Consider the following 27,375-nt stretch of genomic DNA (forward strand, 5'->3'; position numbering starts at 1 on the left):
TTGAAAGGTACAAGCTGCAGACAGGTTATATGTTAACAACACAGTAGGCGCACAGGCGCACACATGAGTATACACACTTATACAGGCAAGTGCATTCAAACATATGCAGGAACATGGCACACACACAGTTATGAATGTGATTTTTTTTATTACATTTTTTGTTAGTTTTTACTTTAATAGATTTGAAGGTAGGCATCTCTAATAAAAATGTTTCTCTCTTTCCAAAGCAATAGGGAATCGGAGAACAAGTTGCATATGATGGATGATATGAAAGTCACCGTTCGAAGGAAAATTTACGTTTTTGATGTAATTGTCCTGTAATTTCTTGTTGAATGTCATGTTTTTATGTTATGTGTGGACCCCGGGAAGATTAGCTGTTGTTATGCACCAGCTAATGGGGATCCTAATAAACTCAATAAACTCTCTCTCACACACACACACACACACACACACACACACACACACACACACACACACACACACACACACACACACACACACACACACACACACACACACACACACACACACTCTCACACGGTTGCACACTGCTCACCAAATGGTCTATTCCTATGCTGTTCCAGCCTTGCATTATGGGTAGGAAGGAGATGAAGGTGGGGATGACCCAGCAGCCTCCGATCATCAGAGCCACTCTCATTGGAGTCATCTTGTTGCGGTATACCAGCGGCTGGCAGCAGATGGCGTAGTACCTGTACACAGATACAACACACATTATTTACATTATGTCATTAATGTAACGTATCTGTCAAAGGACTCATATTATAATGGTGCACTGTTACCATGGTTGGCAGCAGGATATAGCATAGTTACAGTACATGTAGGGAAATAGCGACTAGAGCTTGACTGATATCGGCCATTATTTGACTTTTTTTGACGGTATCGGCAATTATGCAGCCGATTTGTGCTGATGTTTAACCACTTTCAACGAGGCATCTCTAGGGCTAAAGAAATAACCCTCAGCCATTTCTTTATAGGCAAACAGAATAAAGTTCAGTTCAGCATGGGTTAGTGCCTCCGGGCTCACAACGTTCAAAGTGTGTGTGTGTGTGTGTGTGTGTGTGTGTGTGTGTGTGTGTGTGTGTGTGTGTCTGTGTCTGTGTCTGTGTGTGTGTGTGTGTGTGTCCAATGACCTTGGTTGGATATGCCGGAGATATATGTGTGGGATTAAGATATGACAAAGCGATAGGCATCGTATGATATTTTAATTAAGAGTCCATAACAGTATGACTACTACACCAGGGACTCATATCTCCTAAATTAAATTTTCGTTGTCTATTCTTAATGTCTTGCTCCCTAGCTGCCTCTGTCTCTCACGTGCGCACAACTTATTATCTCTCTTACCCCTTTCTCTCTCCTCTCTCTTTGAGTATCTCTCTCCCTCTCTCGCGTCTCCATCTGTCTCCTTGCCTCTCAGTCTATCTCTCTCCTTCTCAGTCCTTAGTGCCCTGTCTCTTTCCACCTCTGTGTAAAGTGCTTTTACATACATTTTATCAGTGCTTTTTCTTTTAAACTTTTTTTTTGGGGCTTTTTCTGCCTTTATTGACAGTAGACTGACAGGAAATGGGGAGAGAGAGGTGGGGAGTGACACATAGCAAAGGTCGCCGGGATCGGTAGGGGTCTTAACCTCGGATCCTGGGCTTTCTCAGAAAGAAAGTCTGGGGAATTCTGAAGTGAAAAGTGAATAGAATGGGGCTGGGCCATTGGCATTTTGGGCAGGGCCTTGGCCGAGCCATTCCATAGAGGGAGAGGGGCTCACCCGGGTGCGCACATCTTCACAGCTCAAACCAGTCACATCCTCTATGACTGATGACCTCAGTGGATGGAGCTGGGCTGTGTGGTTGTAATCAGAGGTGGAGAGATGAAACAAGACTCACCACGGAACAAAGACAACAATGTATTGGAATTGATTCCTTACCAAAAGAAAAGAGGTAGAGAAAGAACAAAGCCAAATGGGAGAGTTCATTTATTGAAATTGACATTGAGTTGAGAGAGAGACAGTGAAGTAAAGAACAACCCCAACACCAAATATTGGCACATCTGGCTGGGGTGCTGATTGCCTCTGTGAATCTAACATCATCACTTTATCTCTTTATCTGAGAATCTACACGTCCCTCTGCCTTGATCAACACATTCTCAGGTTGTGGTAAATGCACCCATTGCATTTGCCACGACACTCCTCTGTCGCATCACTTGTTGCCGTTCCCGGTATTCTCGGCCACTGAAATGCGCAAGTGACATTCTGACATTCTGACACTCCCAACTCCGGACAGTTTGATGTGTCCGGTAAAATAATTTAAAACAAGGCAGGCGCGCCGTCCGACATGGACTTGAGAGCCACTCCCGAGGCAGGCGGTAGCAAAGTGAGTGGCCATGTGTCATCACCAGTGTGTGGACAATGTGTGTAATCAGGCCACACTACACTAAAGTTATTTGACGTGAAGTAGGCTTTGACCACACAACGTGTTTAAAAGTCCCATGTCTCTCTCTGACACTGCTCCTCTCCTTCTGTCTCTTTATATATTTTTTCATTCCCACTCTGGCTTCTAGACTGTGGGCGGTAAACCATGCAGACACTAATGAAATCTACCAGTGCTGAGACTCAGCGACAATCGAATTGCATTCCGATGCACTTGAAAAATCATAAATCATCTGTCCTCGTCAACTTGCGGAGCGATGGGAGAGGCCCGTCGCATCAACGCCTGACCCAGGGAGCCCGGTTGCATCCGACACGTGCCGCATGGTCGGATTTGAAATGTGTGGACAATGGACGTGTGTAATCAGGCCACACTACAATATTTGACCTGAATTAGGTTTGATCACACGCGTCTCTTTGATACTGCTCATCTCTTTTTGTCTCTTTACATCTTTTGTCATTCCCTCTAGCTTCTAGACTGATGAAATCTCCTATCAGTGCTGATACTTTGTTTAAGTATTGTGACTGTGAGCATAAATCGTTGCCATAGCAGAGTCTTGTTCCCTATGTGCGTGTGCCAGCAATATTCCCCTGACAATAATGATGCAACATGAACTAATGTCATAACTAATGAAAGAAAAACAATCTGTCTTCCCCTTTATTTGGAGAATCATGTAGGAATTGGAATGGGCATACAAAAAGAAAGTGATTTATCATGAGGCCAACTTCATCTCTCTCTCTTTTTCATCTTCATTTTTCTCATCCAGATCTGGTGCTCCCCCTACTCTCCTCTCATACAGGATTCCCTCATTTGTTTGATCTTCTGCGGCACCTCTTTTGTAAAGTTGTATTTCTCTCATTTCCTTAGTGCTTACCTCTCCTCAGTCACCCCGGTGAACACCAATAATGTTCATTCTCAATTATTGTTTTTTGTTGTTGTTTGGGGGGGTTTGTGTCTGCACATTTGCACAAAAAACCTAAACAGTACACTGAAATATGTTTCAGAAAACATTTGAGACGAGAAATATTCAATGCAATAACAGAAACTTGTTTTATGTATTTATTTTACTTTGTGGATTGACGCGACATCGAGGCAGGTCATGGTACTTGTCAATCCCAAAATCTGACAGCTCACAGCCGACTAAAAGATGTTTTGGAAGTTGGAAAGCTCTAGTGCGGTTCAAACCCGCCCCATCACTGTGATTGGCTGAGACGCACACAGCTCCTGTTTCACAATACAGAAATCAAATACGCTCCATTTTGACGGTATTTTAATTTCAGGTTGTGTTAAAAGCTCAGTCCTAAACCACACATACTGTATGTACAGTATATTATAGTAAGTCCAGTAGTATTCCTATACAAGTCATATTACAATCATGGTCTTAGATGGTGCATTAAACAGTGGTATAGAAGGATTTTGTAAAGCATTTCTTGTTTTGGACAATTTTGGAAAATGGTGCCTCATGTCTTCTTTGATTCTCTCCTCCACTGACTGCTTATCTTTCTCCTCCATGGATGATCCATCTGTACTCTGTCTAGCAAATAAGATTCATCTAACGGCGACATTCTGTCAGGGTGAATTGAACCTTAATGCGGTATCTTTCTATCACCAAGAGCACTCGCTTGCTCTCTCAGCTGCTAAATGCACTGGTGTGCACACACACACACACACACACACACACACACACACACACACACACACACACACACACACACACACACACACACACACACACACACACACACAGCTTCAATATATCTATAAATCCATGAAATCTCTTCAGTGAGCGTGTCACCAGCGTGTCTCGAGAACCGCCTGACTGATTGACTTGAAGGGAGTGATGTGTCGAGTGGGAAGTCGGTTGGATTATCAGATCTCCAAAGAAATATGTAGAAATATCCGCAAATCCCCATACAGTATGGAGTACCCTGAAGTCATCTATATGATGTCACAGTATTGACGTCATAGACTGGCCTGGACTCCATATTTTGGCATTCCTCTATATATGGGCATAAGGAACACAGACATACAGAAACAAACGAGACAGACAGACAGACAGACGGATACTCTGACAACGGGTACAAGGGATTTCTTGCCAACTTTCATCTTTCACAAGTAGGCGTGTGACTTGGTTGTGTTAACCCTCTCTCCAGTCAGTGTGCACGCAAGTGTGTCTACGCTGTGTGTATATCAGCATGTGCCTTCATGGTGTTACTGTCAATACATCAAATAACACAACACATTTCTATTCAAATTGTTCTTTGTCAGCGTGACCCTTTCAGAACACAGTTTGAGAAACACAGTGGTAGAAGAGTCACAGTAGGCTACTGCTCTCCTCTACTTTCACAGGGTGCATGTAGTCATTTCATCAGCAAAACTCTGTCCCTCTGCTATATAGCTGTCATTTGCTCAAAGCTACCGCTGTTAAGTCACCTGATTCGGATGCTATCAATGCATAGAATGGGAGATTATCACGTTCTATCAGACCATTGAATGGGCGAAGTAGGCGACCTACTGTCTACCCCGCGATTTATCAGACCATTCATTGGGCGTAATCAGGAGCTACTGACCTACCGACGGAGATGACTTAAATACTTCAGTTTCGGTTTTGGTTTTGGTTGTTTTGGTTTCGGACCATGACGGAGGCGCTCAGTCTCAGGCGAGCTTGAGCCCCGCGACGGGCCACCGAGGGAGCTAAGGCGACCGAGTTGCCGTCCGGAGCGGTGCGACGCTCGCCTGTGCCTACTCAGCGCCGTTCGAGTTATGTACCGATATGGACAGAATCGTAAATATTGTTGTGGGGACTGCTCCGCCTCCGTCGGTAGGTCAGTAGCTCCTGATTACGCCCAATGAATGGTCTGACAAATCGCGGGGTAGACAGTAGCTCGCCTACTTCGCCCATTCAATGGTCTGATAAAACGTGATAATCTCCCATTCAATGCATTGATAGCATTCGAAGCCGGTGGTTAAGTCACCACATCTCCCCCAAGAGAGCTCAGCTCAGCCTTAGAGCCAGGCAGAGAAGGGGGAGGGGGGCCCCGGGGGTGCAGAGGGATAGAGAGGAATCGAGAGGGAACAACTAAGAAATGAAATGGACAAAGCTAAAGAGATAAATGTATGTGTGAGCGCGTGCATGTGTGTGTGTGTGAGAGAGAAAGAGTGGGGGGAGAGAGAGAGAGAGAGACAGAGAGAAAATAATAGAGAGGATATCTCATTTCATATCACTTCACATTCTCCATTTAGAGGTCACGGGGGACTGAGTGCTTTATTGCCTGTTTTCAATTTCTGACTGACTGAGTAAATTAGTGACTTACAAGAGTGTGTGTGTGTGCGTGTGTGTGTGTGTGTGTGTGTGTGCGTGCGTGCGTGCGTGCGTGCGTGCGTGCGTGCGTGCGTGCGTGCGTGCGTGCGTGCGTGCGTGCGTGCCTGCGTGCGTGCCTGCGTGCGTGCGTGCGTGCGTGCGTGCGGTAGAGACTGAACAGAACATAGACCTGTTGAAATGTGATTGAGAACAGATGAATCAACAGACCAAACAACTCAAAACCTCATTATCATGTCATCCTCACAGCCAGCTGCTCTGTTACACATCAGATTCAGCTGGACACCATTAGGTGCATGTGTGTGTGTTTGTGTTTGCGTGTGCCCCTGCATCACCTTAATGTGTCAGTGTGTCTGTCTGTCTGTCTGTCTGTCTGTCTGGCTGTCTGCATCACACTTAGACGTTCAGGTGAGTGATGAATTTAATTACTGTGAGCTTAAAGGTCTGATCAAAGACAATTAAAGCTGCCAACTCTGTTCACCCATGGACATATGTCCAGCGCTGCATCATCAGGCTGTAAACAAGCAATCTCTACTCATAACGCTCTTTTACTTAAAGGACCTTAAGTAACCTTGTCGTAACCTTAATTGGTCCTCACTAACGGCACCCTGTCTACTGTGTACACAGTGCTGTATGCAATCTATAAAAAAGCATGCATTCACACGCAAGCACACGCACACACACACAGACACAGACACACACAGAGACACACACACACACACACACACACACACACACACACACACACACACACACACACACACACACACACACACACACACACACACACACACACACACATACTGTCTGAGTTGTAAATGTGTGAATTTGGGTCACATTTTATTTAGAGCTTTTTTCTTTCACTACATGTCACATCACAATCTACTGTATCTAAACCTTCACTATAATTACACAGTGATGCATAAGTAGCATAAGCACACATAACCAGCTTCAGCGCCAAAGTGACAATGAACAGGCCAGGGACAATGACCATACAGATGCGAAAGCAGACAGATATACTGTACAAAATACAAACTAATACGAAGCAAATGCACCAAGGCTGGTGCACACAATTATCATACTAGCGATCAATTAAATATCATCTATTGACAGGTAGCAGCGAGTGTTGGTGTTGAACCTTCTCAAAACAATATCCACTAGAGCCCTTGCGGGTGAGATTTCTCTTGTAAGTGAGCAGTACTATGGTAATTGGGCCCTTTGTCCACCTGTCCATTATAAATTATACTTTAATACACTTATAAATGTTGACACATGACATGAGGGATTGCAATAAGGACACCAACACAGAATGACGTTACTTTAGTTAATCAAAAGCATTTTCATTCTATAAACATCCCAATTGTTTATCATATGATTCTGTCAGATGTTTGATGTACTGGCTCAACCCATGATTACTTTATTATGAGGGAAAAGATTAGAGCTGTGTGTGATGGCTGGCTTCTCCAATTGTTCTTGCTTCTTAACCATACAATTTTATGTTTTATTAATGATAAGTAATTTATGCAATAGCTTTCATCGTCTTAAAGTAATACTAGGTAACTTAAAAAACAAAAAAAAAAACTCAAGTTAAATTGTATATCTTTTGTGAGTGGCAAATGTTTCACAACACCCACTCCATGAATTTCACCCCAAAAGCCTTTTCTATTATATTTTCTATTGAAACGGTGGCGGGCCGCCCTTCCCGCGAAAATGACGTCATCCGGCCGGAAAACGGAAACGGAAATGCACCGATTTCCTGTTTGGCCAGGAACTACCGCGCTAATAACAAAAAGGAATCTCACGCTGTAAGACATTATAGGATTTGAAGATGGATAAACAACAGCAAAAGAAAACACAGCTCATGGTAACTAATGCTCCACTGGCTAAGAGAAACGATCCGTAGATAGTATAAAACAATTAAAAGAACGCTTTTTGAAACGCTTCCGGTGAAAACAACTGGAATTCTGGGTAATGCAGGAATAAACGAAAGACCTGCAGTGACGGTAATGACCAGCAGAGGTTGCTAAAAATCGTTATTTGTGGACCTGCCTTGTATTACTTTAAGTTGTATTAAACATTTGTGGTTAGGCTAAATGTTGGAGTTAACACGTGGGATATTAGGCTCATGTACGTACTCACAATTTCAGGATGATTGAGATTTATCAGGAAAAAACACATAGGAATAGGCTTACGTCGAGTTTTATGAATATGACGAAGTGACTACACATGAATGTTTCCTGTTTTGTGCGTACACAGATTTCTACACCTAAATATACAAAGGGTTTGATACATTTGACCCCTGGTGTGGTTGTAAAACCCATGTCTATGGACCAAGAAGACATTTGTCTCTATGTTTACCCCAGCATACTGTTGAACCCTCATTTATCTCAGAGCTGGCTTCAACAAATGGCCAGCTCTGAGCCAAAGTATTTTTGCTGAGCTCTGTGGCTGCCAACTGATGTTGATTGTAACTACATGCTTGTACAGTAAGCTTCACTTTCACATGGGAAAAAAATAAGAACTTCTTTCGATTGTCGAAGAATGACTAGAAGTATAAGTGCGTACTTGCAATTGCATTGTTGCTGGATTCCCTCTGTTTTGTTTTTGGGAGGTTATAGCTCATTCATTGTGATGGAGAATCACAATTCTTTGTCCACCACTTCCTCTCTCTCTATCATTCTCTCTCTCTCTGTCTTTCACTCGCTCTCTGTCTCACACTTTGCACCTCTAAATTTTACACCTCTCGAGTTTCCCCTGGGGGATCAATAAAGTGACTCTAAAAATCAATTTCTCAGCATGCTCTGTTTCTCTACAATCCACCACCATCTGTCTGTCAGGGCCTCTCTTTCCTACAGATCCCTCTCTCTCTCTTTCTCCCTACATTCTTAATCTCTACATTCTACAGTTCCCATTTAAATCACACAGCATCTCTCTCCTCCATACATCTCTTATCTTCCTCTCTTCTGTTTGACTCCCTGTCTCTTTCAATGCCCATCTCAGCATATTTCTTGATGCGGCTTGATGAAGGTTTTCCTGGGGGTTTAATGGTGCAGCATTGCAATGCGATGCTAGAGTGTGGTCTAACAAACCTCAACTCAGGACTCTTGGATTGCTGCCCTCCACACTCTCCTATCTAACATCAGGGTCTTGAGCTCTGCAGTGTTGTTAGCTAAGCCGTCGCACCGCAGTGCATCTACGTAGGTGGTGCGCTTCTTGCCTTTCCTGGCTTTGGCCTGGGTTGGCTCCAATAGTGTCAGTTTGCTTGCCTGTAGTTCTGGGTGCCTGACACAGTGCCCTGCCAGCCTCATCCTTCTATTTCTGACTTTGTCTATGACCCGTGGTAGATCCCCGTGTAGAGGTCCACATTTCTGATGTGGTCCGTCCATGTCACACCTAGTGCCATTCGTAGCATTCTTGTGTATAGATTCCATCCAGGGCCCTTTCCTGTTGTGCTGTGAGGGTCCATATCTCAGCCCCATAGCCCCAGGTGCAACATTATGTCATGACACTATTTATTTTACTGCCCAATTCAGCACAATTTCCTGTTCCGTTATTGGGTTTCTCTCTCGATAGCGCTTATTCAATTGCTCCCATCTGTAATTCTCTGTAGACCATTTCCTCCATTAGTCCACAGCTCTATATATAAATCCATCTTCTGAGAATCTGAGTCTGAGTCTCTGTGTCTCTCCCAATTGACGTCACAGATTGGTTGAAACACTTGTCCGTATAAGGAGATACCCAAATTCTCCCAAGTTGGTGCGTCATAGATTGACTGACATCATAGACTGGTCTACAAGAACTGATACTGCACTAAGTCCTCTGCCTACGGATACTGTACTGTACTTCTGTAAATCCTTCTAATTAAATTCGCTCTTCCTGTATGTCTGTGCGTCTCTCCATCTATCATATTTTCCCTCTCTCTCTTTCTCTCTCTCACTCGCCCTTGGTCCACTCCTCTCTGTGCCTCTCATGGTCTCTCTCACGTTTCCCTGTCCCTCTAATCCTGCCTGCTTCTCTCTGGTCTCTGTGCTACAGTATGAGAGCGGCTTCAGGAGTCAATCACAGCACCACAGTGGCTTGTGGGATTTATTTTTAGTTCCAATTCATTTCCATTTATTCAGCGCCCTCAGCAGTGTGTCACTTTAATGTGAATGAAAGAGAGACATTATGTCCTGCAGCTGTGCACTTGTTGTCTCTGTCGATTCCGTGATCGTCTGTTGTTTCCTTCACTCTGCTTTTTTCCTTCCTTTCAGAGTTTCTATCTGTATCAGTTTTCTCGCTTCCTCTCTCTCTTTCTCTCTCTCCCACTCATGGCGTGCATGAGGCACTTCCCAGTGTTTGCCAGCCACCAAGTTGTTCCAGGGGGATTGATTCAAATTGTATTTCAAATTCAGTGTGGAAGATGTTGTTTTGTTTTTGTATGGATACTGTCAGTAACACTATGCCTTGACACACACACACACACACACACACACACACACACACACACACACACACACACACACACACACACACACACACACACACACACGTGAGCATGCATGCACACACACAGAATGCGAGTAGGGATTCACAGACACGCACACACAATTGTTGAGGATTTTCTGCACCATGGAGCCACATCCGTACATACGTGACAGGGGTTATGAAAATACATGCATTGTGTGGGTTACAAGCGCTCACAAATAAACACTCACAAACACACAGAGGTCTACATTACATGCACTGATACAGAGATCCACACACACTGGCTGGCACAGAGATGTACAATATACACACTGGCACAGGTACGGTATACACACTGGCACAGAGATGTACACTATACACACTGGCACTTATCTTTTAAGAAGCTCTTTTATTTCAATAGTTACCTTTACTTCACCTGAAGTACAGTAAATCATTTTGTATCGCGTACAGTTCAAAAAAGGTAGGTGCTGCATCTTATTTTAACCATCCCAGCGTTTAAAGATTGACCCGCATACAGAATAAGTATTACTGTGCTCCTGATGTATTGATTTACCGTTGACACCACAGTCAATGCTCAAGTGCATTTTCTATCTTGTCAAGCTGCAGCTATTGCCACGCTGACACCAATAGCAGTGTATTTTACTGTATTTCTGTGTGATGTACAGTGAGTGAGCAGGTAGGATGTGCAGTATATTGCTCAAGGATAGGACAAGGTGAGAGGGTGGATACACACTGTTACCCAGGAGGGTCTCGCGGCTCGCCTCCCAACTAGAGCAGAGTTTTTGAGTTGGGATCTGCTGTGGAATTATTCCATTTGAAATTATCTTTCCCTCGAACATATTAATATCCAAGTCTTGTTAACTCTTTGACTGACAGAAGTAAAACATAAAACAGAAGCGAGCCGCCGCGATCATCCATTCCATAGTTGTGGCCAGTTGAATGTAGGCTGTTCTCCCCAAAAAGCAACACAAACAGCAGAAAAGCCATTCTTTCAGATCAAATTACAAGGGAGAGAACAGGGTTTTTTCGATCACGTGACCCGCTGCTTCTCTCTTTCACAGAGAGCCAAACAGTGATCCATAGGCGAGCGAAAAGCGCCATCTAGTGGAAAACTACTGAAAAAACTAAATCGTGTAATTCTCGTCATTGGCACTGTGTGAGCCATTGCAAAATATGACGAGAAATCTCGTCTTTGGCAGTGAAAGAGACAAAAAGACAAAAACAAAAGAGCGTCAGGGAACAGTCATGGTCCTCCACTGTGAGGTTGATAAGGCATCAGAAAACACAGTCATGGGGCGCCGCCGAACTGGCCTTTCTCAATACTACTTTTTTCCAAGGACGTGCAGTTAAGTGCCAGTCCCCTTGGTTGCATTTGTAGACTCTTAAGTGTTGAATTAACATTAAGGATGTTACTGTGTCAGAAAATGAATAATTTAAAAGCCTGGATTTTGTCCCAGTGCTACAAAACTATATTGGCGGTGAAATAAAAAGAGTGGCTGTCGTGGAATGACAAAGTGTCAATGTCACTTCAACGTGGGGGAGGTTGATGGAGCATGGTGGCCGTCACACTTCAACAGTGGGCAAATCCCATTACAACCTTTTTTACGCCCCTTTGCTTCCTCACCCCTGCAGTCGTGACCAAGAAATCGATCGAGTTTCCGTCATCTTGAAGGACGTTCCAATTAATAAATTGCTTCTCGAGGATCCGAGGAGAGAGGAGTCTCCCCGAGGAGTTTGGTGTAAGGATACCCCAGTGGTACTAGTACTTGTATATTTTACTTGAGTAAAAGTATCAATACTGCAATGTAGATATACTCTGTTACAAGTAGAAGTCCCGTATTAAAAATGTACTTGAGTAAAAGTACAAACGTATTGGCATCAAAATATACTTAAAGTAACAAAAGTAAAAGTACTCATGCAGAATGTCCGATTTCACAAGTTCAAAATGTATAAAAAAAACGTTTGAAAATAGCTCACAATGCGTCGCAATGCGACGCATTGTGAGCTTGTAGATCTGCTATTTTCAAATTGCCAATATATATATACTATATAGGGCTGAAGTGGTTAATGTGTGTTTTGTAATAATAATCTAAATCTACAAAGTAACTAGCTAACTAAAGTTTTTTAATTGTAGTGGAGTAATAGTACAATATCTGCATCTGAGATGTAGTGGAGTAGAAGTTAAAGTATTGAAAATGTATTTGAAATATGAAACTAAAGCAAAAATGCCTCAAAATTGTACGTAAGTACAGTACTTGAGTACTTGTACTCAATTACTTTACACCACTGCTTCCATGCACATACATGTAAAAAAGCCACAGGCAGGGAGAGCAGCGAGGAAAGACCTTACGGTATACTACACTACAACGACATCAGACAATGACATTGACAAAGTCAGACAAGAATAACAAAGAGGAGCTGGAGAGGCAGCAGGAATAAGCAAGATGAAACATTTAAAGAGTGATCCATAACATGAAGGCAATTGACGGACAGATAGACGGGGGGGGGGGGGGGGGGGGATCTCGGCAGGAATCAGCTGACGCTCAGCAGGTGAGGCAAGGCTTGACTATTCTGCCAGAACTAATCTATTGACAAGACCAGTGACAGGGTGATACAGCTGTGCAACCCCTCATACTGTACATGTACTGCAAAGTATGACATGACATCAGTTCAAAATGAAGTTTCAGGGGGGCCCGGTGGCGCAGTCGGTAGCGCTGTCGCCTCACAGCTAGAAGATCCTGGGTTCAACTCCTGCCGGGGACGCTGTGGGCGCTGGGGGCGTGTCTTCTCCTCCGCGTCATCAGTGCCCATACCCTAGGTGGGGTTGTCGAAAGGGCCTCTCTGTGTGGAGTTTGCATGTTCTCCCCGTGTCCCCTAGGGTAGGTACCCTCACAAAAACATGCAGTAATCCTGGTCCCTATACTGCCTCCCCCTGGTCAGCCGGTGCGCCTGGTGGAGGGGAAAGGAACTGGTTGGAATAACGTGTTCGTTCCGCGCGTTACGTCCAACCGGGGAAACTCCCCGCTGTCAGGTGATAAGCATTGAAGGAGGCATGAGCTCAGTCTGGGCTCTCCCTAGGCTGGCAGAGGGAGAGTAGCGCCCAGGATTACATAGGCAATTGGCACTGGGTGAAAAAATGGGTTACAAAATCGTGGGATAAAAAAAATATATATATATGTTTCACTGAGCAAGGATGTCCCCTTTGGCAAATTGTTGCCTCCGTCCTGTAGCATCCCATCCTCACATCCCTCCCTGGTGTCGTTATGTGGGAGGAGCTAAGTCGTGACCTGTGAGGAAGGTTTGCAATTGAGGGACGTGAGGATAGAATAATAACTGTTGAGAAAAGGCCATGACAAACAGTTTAGTATTTTTTACTTTAGTGGAGTATTTCCAATTTTCTGTGCTTTTACTTCTACTCCACTACATCTCAGATCCAAATATTGTTCTTTTAATCCACTACATTTATTTGAAAACTTTAGTTACAAATTACTTTGTAGATTTGTATTATTATTACAAAACATACAGTAACCACTTTAGCCCTATATACATTTCATCCATTTGAAAATAGCCGATCCGAAGATTTTATATACATTTGAAAACTTGAAATGGGACATTCTGTATAATGAGTACTTTCACTTTTGGGACTTTAAGTACATTTTGATACCAATACCTTTGTACTTTTACTCAAGTAATTTTTTTTTCCACCACTGAGTGAAACCACAGTTGGGAGGAGTTATATTAAGTGCTGTGCTCCAGCACAATTCAAATGCAGCAGCTACAGTCGAGGGGAGAATGTTTTCCAATTGTGTCTCCACCCACCCAGTTACAATATCCTATTCTACAATCTGTCTGCCAAACATTTCACTCCAAAGCAATTTTTTTATCCACTGTCTGATAATATGAAAGCACAACATAGGTACAAAATACTATCTGACGACAGGTGCTGTGAGTTATGCACGTGTCCACTGGCAACAAGGCGGAAAGATGAGGTCAGTGAGCATATTGAACAGTTGAACGAGCTGAGGTGATTAAAATCTTCAGTTCACCACATTGACGAGAGCGCTGTATTGCCCCGATGAAACATGACGTCTCTGAATAATCAACACGGATGAGGATGGCAGAGGAAACTGCTCTGGTCTGCGTCATACAGTATCGTCATCACCAGTTACAATGGCAGCATTTGAAATTGTGTTGTTGCTATGCATTGTTTGTCATGTACAGTCCAACAACAACAACACACAGTTGTGTGTGCGCGCGCGCGCACGCGCACGCACACGCACACACACACACACACACACACACACACACACACACACACACACACACACACACACAATCCCTCCCAAAAAGTGTTTCATTTTATACAACTCCCATCGTCCTGTCAGGGCTTTTATTCTACATCCTGTGTCTGTTGGAGAACAGATAACAGATACTAACAGCAGGGACAGACACTCTGACATGGTAACAACCCCTCAGGCGCTGCCCCCCCCCCCCCATTGAAAAAATAATATAAAAGAACCAAAATTATAATTTGGTGGCTCACTGAAATTGTGATGCCTCTCGCCCACAGTGTCAGCGTGTAACTATTGACTAAATATATGCATGCATAGATACGCACAACCACAGTAACTGCACGATTCCGGTGATGAAAATAAATGGAGGAGGGGGGAGAGAGAGAGAGAGAGAGAGAGAGAGAGAGAGAGAGAGAGAGAGGGACGGAGAAAAGATAGAAGAATTGAAAACTTGGCAGTAGACCGTTGGGAGAGCTGCGTGTGATGTGTGATGCCTCTTGCTCATGGTGTCAGACTGTAACTATTGTACTATTTTCAATAAATATGACAATGTACAGATGTACACTCCCACACTTAACTGCACAAACACAGCACAAAAACATAGGGAGGTGGACAGACAGATGTATAGAATGACACTCGGACGCAGATGGAAACTAGACAAAGTGCTCCTTGGAGCACAGGTCTCCGCCAGGTCAGGTAGGTTATTTTGGCCTCCTGGTGGCGCTATAATAGGCCAATGTGAAAAGGGTGCCATTTCTTCTTAGGCTTTTCACGGCAATCGGACGCTGCATTCATGATTTGAGGCATTTTGTTCTCAAAATGTGTTTTGCAAAAATCGGCCTGCTGGTGGCGCTATAACAGGCCAATGTGAAAAGCTTTTACTGTATGTCTATAGAATGTGCACCAGGAAATGTTTGTTTCCACATCCTCAAGACTACTCTTCTTTAAAACAGTGCCGGAGATTATCTGCTTGCAGACAGACGGACACATGGACGGACGGACGGACGGACGGACGAACGGCCGGACAGGGTGCAAAACATAGTCTCGGCCATGCCTTCAGCCTGGCGGAGACAACTACCGCGGATGTACAATACATGCATGCAAATACACTGAACAACATAATTATTTACTGACGTCAACAATACAGTATGTTCAGAACATTTAACAATCCATTACTACAAGCAATTATATCAAAACAATACCAGGAAACTCATCAGTGCTGGACAGAAAAATGGCCCACTAATTGCTACAATAAATAATAGCTGATTAACATGGCTGAAAGAACATTTAGTTACACTGTGACATCATTTACTCCCTGTGAAAGTGTTCGCTAGCTGTATATCTGAACTCCCCGGGGAGTGCATAATATCACTGTGATGTCTTTTTCAGTTAATTCAGTGTTTTTTTTTGTTTTGTTTTTTTGTGACTTTTGTGTTTAAGTAATGAAGAAATAAAGGACAACAAAGCATAACATCAGTATTAATAATGATTGTAAGAGGAAATGCTTATATATCACTAATGTCCCCTCTGATTTCACAGTATCTCTGTAGTTATGAACAGAACACCTCACAACAGCACGAACGAGAACGAGAGAGCTACGAGAGAGTGAGAGAGGGGGGGGGAGAGAGAGAGACCGAGAGAGAGACAGAGTGTGTGTGTGTGAGGGAGAGAGGAAGAGATTAACACTCACGTTGGCTGTGGAACTAGAGGCTAAATAAATGGAACTGTCACACAGTCTGGAGAAGAAGCAATACAGTATCAAAAAAACAGATAAATTATGCCTGTGTACATTGATTGTGTGTGTAGAGATTGAGTGTGTGTGTGTGTGTGTGTGTGTGTGTGTGTGTGTGTGTGTGTGTGTGTGTGTGTGTGTGTGTGTGTGTGTGTGTGTGTGTGTGTGTGCGTGTGCGTGTGCGTGTGCGAGTGTGTGTGTGTGTGTGGTGAGCCTAGATCATTTCCCCTCCTGGCTCCCAAGCTCTGGAATGACCTCCGCCCCTCACTCGCGACTGCAGACTCATTCCCCATTTTCCACTGCAGTCTGAAAACTCACCACTTCGGAATCTACCTCACCACCTAGGTTTGCATCACAACCTTGCTGCTCAATTTCTTTAATAGATGCTAGTTATACAATGCAGTCGTATGTTGGTTACTTGTTTGCATATTAATAGATAGACATACAGTACAGTGTTTGCTTGACCAAACATGCAAGAACATTATTTAGTAGTAATTGTGTAAGTACGTGTTTTCTTTGCACCCTATTCACGTGACCATTAACCCTGTTGTTTGTTGACTAATGTTCATGCCAGTTACCCCAATCTTGCACTTTATACATCACTCAGGATAAGAGTGTCTGGTAAATGGTGATAAGCGTTCTTTTCCTGAAACATTAGCTGGTGTACATCTCTTTATTCAAAACAAATGAGAAACTCCATCTCTCCCTCTAACTTCCTTACCCTTTTCTTTCTTGTAAAACAGTGCACGTATAGCAGCTCAGCAGCTGTAATTATTCACTCTAATCAGCCATTCATCAGATATGAACCAAGTTGTTGTTTTTAAATGGCACACACACACACACACACACACACACACACACACACACACACACACACACACACACACACACACACACACACACACACACACACACACACACACACACACACACACACACACACACACACAGAATGCTCTAAGGCAGCTAGTGCCGGATTGGATGAAGGGAGGGGAGCACTCTTTTCTTTCACTCTCAACTGAATAAAGAATGGTTTTACATGTATGACTTGAAAACGAGGCAGGTGCACCAACAGTGAAGCCTTAAGGCTCGAGAGGCATGCCCGAGTGAACTACCAGGCAAGTAGCAAGGCAGGCATGGTGGTCGGAATGGGTTATCACCTGTTTTTCACACATACACAGGATATTGAGTGAAACTTAACGAGTGCTCTCTGAAACGACTAGATTCCTCCCTCTGTAACTGCATAAATCAGACAATTGAAATAAACATGATTCAGAACAAGAGAGACCTGTTTAACGAGAAGTTAGATACTCCTCATGTCAGCGAAAGTGAAAACACAGTGGCCATTAATCGTGAGACCTAAAGTGCAATAGCGGCATCATTTCAGAGACTACAGAATAAAGAGGAGAGAACCAAATCCTCACAGGAGTGCAAGTGGCTGAAGACATGACATGATCAATGTGGCCCACATCAAAACGGAGGCATACTGTGATGGACATGGAGTTGCGTCATCATGTTACAATATCACTGTGGCGTTCATCAGCCTTTATCTGTGCCTGTCTCAGGAATGCCAGTTCAAACTTAAAGAAATGTGTTGGTCAAGTAAATTGTGTCAGATCAAATGAACTCATGGAGCCAAGTTTATTTGACTGACATGCAAAGCAGAGCAGATCGAGAATACAGCTTTACAATGGAATATCAGGAGAACATTCTGACTATGTTGAAATGTTACGACCAAAATCCAAACCCATTTTATTCTGAGGCTGTTTCAGACCAACGGATCAAAACACTTTTAGAAAAAGACCTGCATAAACTTGGTTGACTTTGACAACATTTTTGGTGATTATGATTGGATTGGAGATTTCAACACCAAATCACCAATGTCCTAGAGCAAGACTCTTCCATTTGCAAAGCTCTACAGAATTTTCATCACCTGTTGGATTTACATCTGCAGATGGCACAGTTCACAAAGGTGTGTGCTTCTACTCAAACCCTCATTGACCCACAGACACCAGACAAATCAAAAATCTCTGAAAGTGGAGTTATAGAAGTGACCTTTCTAGTACTTTTTTTTGCACACAGAAAGTTCAGAGGTCTGTATTTGATTGTAATAACTCAATCAAAACCTCAAAAGGATTACAGCAGTGAGGCACAGTTAAGATCAGAGGAAAATGGATTGGTCTCCTGTCTTTAAATGTGCAGCAGTGGATAAAGCCTGGGGTTATCAGCTGTTGACAAACTTGCCCTCATTAAAGTAGTTATGATTAAACAGAACCACGTATTAATGCTGATATAGTATCGCCCATTAAGTTTAGTAAAAAGTTTAGTAAAAAAAGTACTTTACCAAAACAGGAAATCTAAAGATGAGCAGTTGTTCAGCGAATGAAAAAGAAAGCAAAGATAAGCGTTTTCAGTGAGAAGATAGCAGTAGCAGAGAATAAGAACAACACTTAACAATTGGTCTTTGAAACAGCTATGGTACAGTAACAGACTTAAGACAAAGTCACAACCTGAACCTGGATATACTGTAGGAGGCACAGTTACACACGTATCTTACAAATTCAAAGTTGTCAAACATTTAAATAATTAGTGTACAACTATAGCCAAGGCACTAGTGAACTAGAAAAAGTGCTCCTCGGAGCACAGGTCTCCGCCAGGTCAGGTAGGTTATTGTGGCCTCCTGGTGGCACTATAATAGGCCAATGTGAAAAGGGTGCCATTTATTCTTAGGTCGTTAACGGCAATCGGACACTGCATTCATGATTTGAGGCATTTTGTTCCAAAAATGTGTTTTGCTAAATTAGACCTGCTGGTGGCGCTATAACAGGCCAATGTGAAAAAGGGTAGCATTTCTTCCTTGGCCTAGAGGGAATGTATTTGTGAAATTTCACGGAAATCGCAAGCTGCGTTCATGATTTGAGGCATTTTGATCAAAACGGACCAATCCTGCAAATTTTGGAAGCAAACCTTAGCCAATGAGGATGGAATATGGGAAATCGGACAGATCCGTGTTGATCACATGACTATAGAGATACTGTGTACCGATTTGCATGACGTTTGGAGTAATGCGTAGGAGTAATGTAGGAGTAATGTCAAAAAATGGGTTTTGCACAAATCGGCCTCCAGGTGGCGCTATAACAGGCCCATGTGAAAAATTTGAGGCAGAGGTTCTGAATTGGCATCCAGGGAGTGTGTGTGCACAGTTTCGCAGCGACCGGGCCAACGGTGCCAGAGATTAGCTGCTAACACAGACAGGACACACACACGGACACACACACACACACACACACATTACATTACAGTCATTTAGCAGACGCTTTTATCCAAAGCGACTTACAATAAGTGCATTCAACATAGGTAGGGAACGAAACTACTAATCACCAGAAGTCTTAAGTGCATTTCCTGCAAAAACAAGCAACCAAGAGTATACCTAGCGCTAAGGTAAAAGTGCTATATACAGTATCAGCTACCTACTTTCTTAAACAGATGAGACAAAATAGCAAAATCAAATGAGCACGAGCTAATACAAAAAGTGTATCGACTAAACAAGATCCAATAAAACAATACAACAATAAAACAAGAGTTCGTACAACTAGTTAACAACAAGTAAGCCAGACAAAGAGGAAGGGTAGTGTTTCCTGAAGAGGTGGGTTTTCAGCCTGCGGCGAAAGATGGGCAGTGACTCTGCTGTCCTGACATCAGTGGGAAGTTCATTCCACCACTGTGGGGCCAGAACAGAAAAAAGTCGTGACCGTGTCAATCGACCAGAAGGACCCTTGAGTGACGGGGCAACACACACACACGGCCACACACACACACGGACACACACGGACGGACGGAGGGTAAAACATACTCTCTCGCCATGCCTTCGGCCTGGCGGAGACAATAAGTTGCCTAGTCAATCAGAGTGATATGGAGAAAGACATGTAGAGAAAGGAGTCCAGGCTGATGCATTTTCTTTTAAGGAAGTGTCTGACAAAGATGTGCTGAAAAAGCTCAAAGCCCTGAAACCTCCCAAAGCACATTCCCAAACATTTTTATGAGATGCAGGTGAGGTGAAGTCATCACTCCCTGCTTAACCTATAACAAATGTGTCCATCAAACAAGGTCAATTTCCTCATGAATCCCCTCTATAGGGCATAGCAGTGGCGGCCATTTTCTGGTTCCACTCCAAAATAGTCAATGCATTTCCCCCATTGAGATTTCCAAAAATATTTATATCAATTATTTTAAGCTTAGAATCAAGCCATCCAGGGTCCTGGTGAATCATGACCATAAAACGTTTGATTCTGTGAAAACACTTTTTTGAAAACGGCAAAACCAAGGGTATTTATTCAATATAGTATATCATATAATATATATATATATATATTTATTTATTTATTTTATCACAGAAAAAAATGATTCACCAGGACCCTGGATGGCTTGATTCTAGGCTTAAATGAATTGATATAAATATTTTTGGAAATCTCAATGGGAAAAATGCATTGACTATTTTGAGTGGAACCAGAAAATGGCCGCCACTGCTATGCCCTATACAAAAAGGGAAGTAAATTAGAACTCATAACTACCGCCCTGTCTCCATTCTGTGTTCAGTATCAAAGGTAATAGAATATACAAACTTGATCCTGTAGCAAAATTTAACACATCAGGCATTTACTGTCAGCCAATCAGGCTGGTAAATGGGTAGTATTTTCAGAGGGAAAGGACAAGGAGCTAAATTACTCATAGCCGTCGGCACATTGAGTCTCAAGCCTTCATGCTCACTCCCATGCTGTGACTCTATAATTGAATGAAAGGACAATTTCCTCTCTGCCGGCCTAACGCTGAGAGGAAATTCTGCCGGTCTCTGCTTCCTCCAACATGCATACAGTACATAACATACACATGTACAGTAGAGGGTCCTGGAGACCCAGAGCACTGCTGTCCTTCATTCTGTCGAGCAAATCAGGGAATCTGCTAGATCTGGACAAGAGCTGGGAGAAGTTTTGGTGACACAGTGAGGGGACCAGTGGGTTTTAATGTATTTCAGGTTTAAAGAAGATTGGGAGTGGAAAATCACCAAAACCCTGGGCTGGAAAACCTGTCCGTAATGCAATCGCCTCCATAGTTACTGTTAAGGTGCCCTCAAGCAAGGCACTTATGCCGTGTGTCCACCAAAAGTTGAAAATACTTTATCTCTCTCTCTGCAAACAGATAAACATGGCAGATGTGAATGCATAGCACAGAATAGATGGTCAGCGCCTTGTCGCGTTGATGACGTTTCCAGTATAGCGTAAATACACATCGCTCCCTTTGAAAACTATTCAAAACATACGTATGTTTTGTTTATAAACACCTAGGTGCACACAGCCTTTTAAATGCTGATGTATCCCGTGGAGATGTTCAGCAGCAGTAGAAGACTGCAGTTCTATTGGGAAGTCCCAAGATGCATAATATGTAACTATAGGAAGGTTTAAGTGTGCCGTTGCTGTAAAAAAGAGCATCTCAATTGACACAATTGAGAATGTTGTTGTATTGCTGTTTCCTTCCAGACAGTGGTTAAGATGGTCACCTTGGGAACCACATACACTGTACCTCTGCTGGATCTCACCAGAGCCTTCCTCCTGTGCTTGGGACAGCTCACTCTGGCCTTTGGTTTTGGTTTCTGAATACTAATGCATAATTTATGCTCCGCCATATGACGCCGTCCGAAAATAGCAGATCTCCACTGAAAACAGCGGATGCGTCGTGTTAAGAACATGTCGATCAGCTATTTTCGGCCCACCACACCTGCATATGACAAAATATCAGGCTTAAATTCGAAGAATGCCAGTAATATCCTGCTTGCACGCCCCATCATTCTTTTCATTTCGGTGTGATACTGTACATCGCTGGGTGTGAGTCATGAAATAAATTCAGAAGGCTCACAAACCTCAAGCATTCTGCTCATTTTTATTCAGTCCATTATGCTGACCACCCTGATCTACTGCTTGATATGTCGTTTGAAGCAGTTAATCCTCTATGGATGATTGCACAATGCACAGAGGACATAGGTTAGATCAATTCATATCAAACTTAAATCAGGACACCCATGCATGCTAATAAGCAAATCACACAAATGTTATTACTACCCTTTCAGTCATGGATCAAGATCGTACATCTAGCACTGGGGGGGTGTAGAGGGTCCTACATACAGTATACGGAAAGCTCTGTTATGCTGTCTTTGTGCTTTCTTGCCTGTTTTCAATGCTGCCACATTAAAGCCAAATACAAATACTGTACATACTGTATTTCCATGTTCATGGATTCTATCGTATTGTATTCAAATTCATACATACAGTAATAAGAAAAACATAATTATTAACACATGCCTATCATTTGCACCAAAGATTTTATGATACAGTGGCTTGTTTTCACTTAGTTTACATGCAATGCCATTGACTGTCAGCAACGGTTAATGGCTACAATTTGATAGTAACCATCACGGCAGCGATGAGTCAATCCCGTATAGTACTGTAGGTACGGTATGCATTGTACAACATCTGGAGGATCAGACCCTTCCTCACCAAGATGTCTGTTCACCTCCTTGTTCAAGCCTTATTAGTCATCTCCAGGCTTGACTCCCTACATTCTGGATACAAGATAGATCCAGAATGCCATGGCACGCCTGGTCTTCGACCTCCTAAAATGTTCATGTCTACCCCTTCCGCATTCCCTTCACTGGCATCTGGTTGCTGCTCGCACCCAGTACAAAACACTGGTGATGACCTACAATGCACTCAAGGGCATGACACCCGCTTATTTCTGGACATGATCTACCCCTATGCACCCCTTACCGCACACTTGGATTAAACACAGGATGTCTGTCCCTCCCTTCCCTACGATGCCCTGGCCGATGCTCCATAGACTCTTCTCCCTCCTGGCTCCCAAGATGTGGAATGACACCCCCCGCCCCCCCCCCCCCCAGTCAGGACTGCAGACTCATTCCCCATTTTCCACTGCAGTCTGACTCACCTCTTCAGTCCCCACTTCACCCTCTCTTTTGCACTCCTCTTTCCTTGTATCCCCTCCTGTCGCCTATTATTTGATATATGCTAGTCATACTATATAATATGTTATTTAGACATAATACTGTTTTCTTTTACTGCAAATGCTAAGGATAGCACTTTATAGCACTGTTGTTCTTTGCACTCTACTGAAATACTCTACTGAAACACTAGCATTGGTTCTATATTGTAATTGACCTTATTCACATGATGGCCTTTTGTTCTTATGTCATAGGCTGTGGGTGGGGGGGTGGGCGATTCCGCCGGATGTTGTAAGAGCAAAAGAAAGATGCTGTGTTAATATGGTCATGGTGAATGGCATTATAACATTGGCAACAGCACTAGAACAAGCATTGCACAACCAAGCTGAGTCGTTGCCAGATTGCAATATCTGACAGCAATTTAAAACCAGATGCGTACCACCCCCCCCCCCCCCCCCCCCTCAGAAAATGGACTAATGACAGATACGCCTTGACACCTTGTCAAACAAGTTGTCAAAAGGGCTTGTGATAATGCAGATCATTTAGCACATGACTCATTCTGTGTCACTGTCATGGCTTGACCCCATTTCTCAAAACAGAGTGATACATTAGATCTCTAACCTTGGTTGAGACCCTAATCCATATTCTGCTGCAACCCCTCTGACTGAGCTATTAGCGGGCTCAGTTGGCTCAGTGGGCACAGTGGGCTAGTACAGTACCTGTGCATGAAGGACGCACGCACGCACGCACGCACGCACGCACGCACGGTCCTTCTCTCTGTCCCTCAATCTCTTCTAATTCTCCCCTGAGTTTTGTCTCTCTATGAGGTATGGAGGTGGTGTCACCGCAGGTCCGTATATTCACTTGGTCACGCACGCACGCACGCACGCACGCACGCACGCACGCACGCACGCACGCACACACACACACACACACACACACACACACACACACACACACACACACACACACACACACACACACACACACACACACACACACACACACACACACACACACACACACACACACACACACACACAGGCGTGGGTGTACCTGTCGAGCGCAATGCAGCAGAGGTGCAGTATGGAGGCGGTAGTGAGCAGTACATCCAGGGAGGTGCGGACGAGGCAGAAGGTGTCTCCATAGATCCAGTGCTGATGGACCAGCTCAATGGCTCCAAACGGCATCACCAGAACAGACACCAGCAGGTCAGCAAATGCCAGCGACACAATGAAGTAGTTGGTCTTGATTTTCCTGAAGGGGTGGGCAAGCAGAGGTCTGTTATTAGTAGCAGTAGCAGAGGTACTAACAGTCACATATTGAAATCCTTGGAGGCCGAGCCGTCTTCGGTGCCATCTTACAAATAATAATGATGACGTTATAGGTGAGCATAAATGGCTTAAGAAAACTAGGCACGACGCAGGGGCCATAGCTAGTTTCTAACCGATGCAGATGTCATTTTCACACCCAGCGCCCACGTTATATAATTACCAAATGTACTTGTACTTAGCTCTAATAGCTCCATTCACTTCCTGGTTAAAGTATTTGGGAAATATTCTGTATCTCGGCTCCTGTGTTGCTGTGATGTAACTATGATATTTTCAACGGTGTATAACAAGCGAACGGGAGGTCGCGTTTTTTTTTCTTCTTTTTTTCACGGAAGCACAGTGAAAACCCTTCGGGATTAACAACCATCAGGGGATCGATCATACTGGAGATAAATATTCTGTGACTACTTGAATGAAAAGGTAAGAAAATCCTTAAAAATGCTGGCAGAGGCTGCAGCCTGTTTTAGAAAACCCCTGGTTAACACATGCAACAATTTCACTCACACTACACAATCCACTCATGCATACACGCATTACACTACTGACTTTACTGATTTCCACACCTAATCTGTTTATTACAGTTACTTTGGATTATTTAATAAATACAAATGTCTTTGTAAACTTATCTCCCCTGTATTTTGCTATAATAATAATAAAAATAAAACTTTATATAGCACCTTTCATGACATGAATGCAGCTCAGTGCTTTAGTTTACAGAGCAACAAATAAATAAAGCAGAAGTGATTTACAGAAAAAGCAATAATAAACTAGACGCGTCGCAATTGGCAATTGCAAAGTGTGGTTGCGCCGACGCGGTCGGGACTCCAGTAATACGCCGGGAGGAATACCGTCGGAGACTGCGCCAATTACATCGTCACGTCACTCCTGAGATCGCCTGCGTTTCATTTTGAGAGGATTGATCCCCCAAAAATCATGTTTTTGCATCAAACGGTTACATTTCGAGCATTCGTGGCGCCCCCTATGGATCAAAGTAGAAATGCTTTTGGGGATTGGTTTAGTATACCACCCTCGACATGTGATTCAAATTTGGGATTGACCGGACGTTTTGTTCGTGATTTATGGCATTTTTGGTCAAACGGGCCCCTCCCGCTAACTTTGGAAGCCATTTACGGACGGACGGTATGGACTATCAAAATTCCGCTTGGATAGGTTTATCGCATGGGTCCATAGATCACGTGTACCGATTTGTGTGAGATTTGGAAAAAAATTGAAGGAAAAGGAGCAAAAAGTGTGTTTTGAAGAAAATTCAAAATGGCGGAAAATCTATCCTGACGCAAATGGGCGTGGCCTATATGGGAAGATGCGTCGTAACCCACGGAATCCAGGGAAAAATAAATTTTGATTTTACGACCTACGGTTCAAGAGTTATAGGCCAAAAGGTAAAGGGGGCTGTTATAGCGCCACCATGTGGCCGACTGGTGTGATTATTTTCTTAATAATTTTGCAAAAAACTATTAACCTCCCCTCCAAGTTTTGTAACTGTAGCCCTTACGGTTTCCGAGAAAAAAATACTTGAATGGGAGTTTTTGCAATTCCCATTAAAGTGGATGGGGAAATTTAATGCACTAATAAATCAATATCAAAAAATCTATCCTGACGCAAATGGGCGTGGCCTATATGGGGAGATGCGTCATGAGCCAAGGAATCCAGGTGAAAAGAAATTTTGATTTTAGGACCTACGGTTCAAGAGTTACGGGCCAAAACGTAAAGGGGGCTGTTATAGCGCCACCATGAGGCTGAATGGTGTGATATTTTTTTTAATAATTTGGGACTTAATTATGAATTTTCCCTCCAAATCTGATAACTCTAGCTCTTAAGGTTTCTGAGAAACAAATACTTGAATGTGAGTTTTTTCACTTTTACATTTAAGTGGATGGGGACATTTAATGCACTAATAAATCAATATCAATTAAACTATTTAACCAATCTCTTAGCGAAATACAAGCGCACGATTCCCGATTTAGACGGTCATTTTGATATATGGCACAACATTAGGGGATAAAAACTGTGGGAGGAGATGCGGTCCAAAGTATTGGACCGCACTTTCTATAGAGTACTATAGTCTGGTTGCCCTGTTGGGCAACCACACTAACTAGACGCGTCACAATTCTGGGAAATTGCAAAGTGTGGTTGCGCCGACCGTATCCCGACTCGAGGGATACGCCGGTAGGAATACCGTCGGAGGCCGTGCGACGTGCCATTCGAATCGGGTGCCGATCGGATCCTGCCTTCGTGATACGTGCCGTTTTGATTTTAGGAAATAGGCCCCTCCCACTAAATAAATAGGCCCCTCCCACGAATGTAACAGGCCAATCGTATTGTCACGTCACTCCTGATATCGCTTTTATTTCATTTTGAGAGGATTGATCCCCCCAAAAATCAAGTTTTTGCCTCGGTTACATTTTGTGCATTTGTGAAGCCCCCTATGGGTCAAAATGGAAATGCTTTTGGGGATTCGTTGAGTAAACCATCCTCAACATGTGATTCAAATTTGGGATTGACCGGACGTTTCGTTCGTGATTTCTGGCATTTTTGGTAAAACGGGCCCCTCCCACTATCTTTGGAAGCCATTTACGGACGAACGGTAAGGACTATCAAAATGCCGTTTGGATATGTTTATCGCATGGGCCCAGAGATCATGTGTACCGATTTTTGACATAGAAAATTTGGACAAAACATGTGGGAGGAGGAGCTAAAAGTGTGTTTTGATGAAAATTAAAAATGGCGGAAAATCTATCCTGACACAAATGCGTCATGACCCAAGGAATC

At 43.4% G+C, this 27,375-nt stretch overlaps 1 protein-coding gene across 1 annotated transcript in view; it reads right to left on the reverse strand.

Moving 5' to 3' along the window:
* htr4 (5-hydroxytryptamine receptor 4) overlaps nucleotides 1–27,375 on the reverse strand; it is a 175,233-nt gene that overhangs the window by 64,786 nt on the left and 83,072 nt on the right. Inside the window, exons 4-5 of the mRNA XM_084041117.1 lie at nucleotides 24,311–24,511; nucleotides 557–710 (exon numbers count right to left, since the gene is read on the reverse strand). Coding sequence (XP_083897243.1) covers nucleotides 557–710; nucleotides 24,311–24,511 — 355 coding nt within the window. The remainder of the gene's footprint in view (nucleotides 1–556; nucleotides 711–24,310; nucleotides 24,512–27,375) is intronic.

Source organism: Gymnoscopelus microlampas (assembly GCF_963454915.1).
Source record: "Gymnoscopelus microlampas genome assembly, chromosome: 18".
In the NCBI taxonomy this organism is placed as follows: Eukaryota; Metazoa; Chordata; class Actinopteri; order Myctophiformes; family Myctophidae; genus Gymnoscopelus; species Gymnoscopelus microlampas.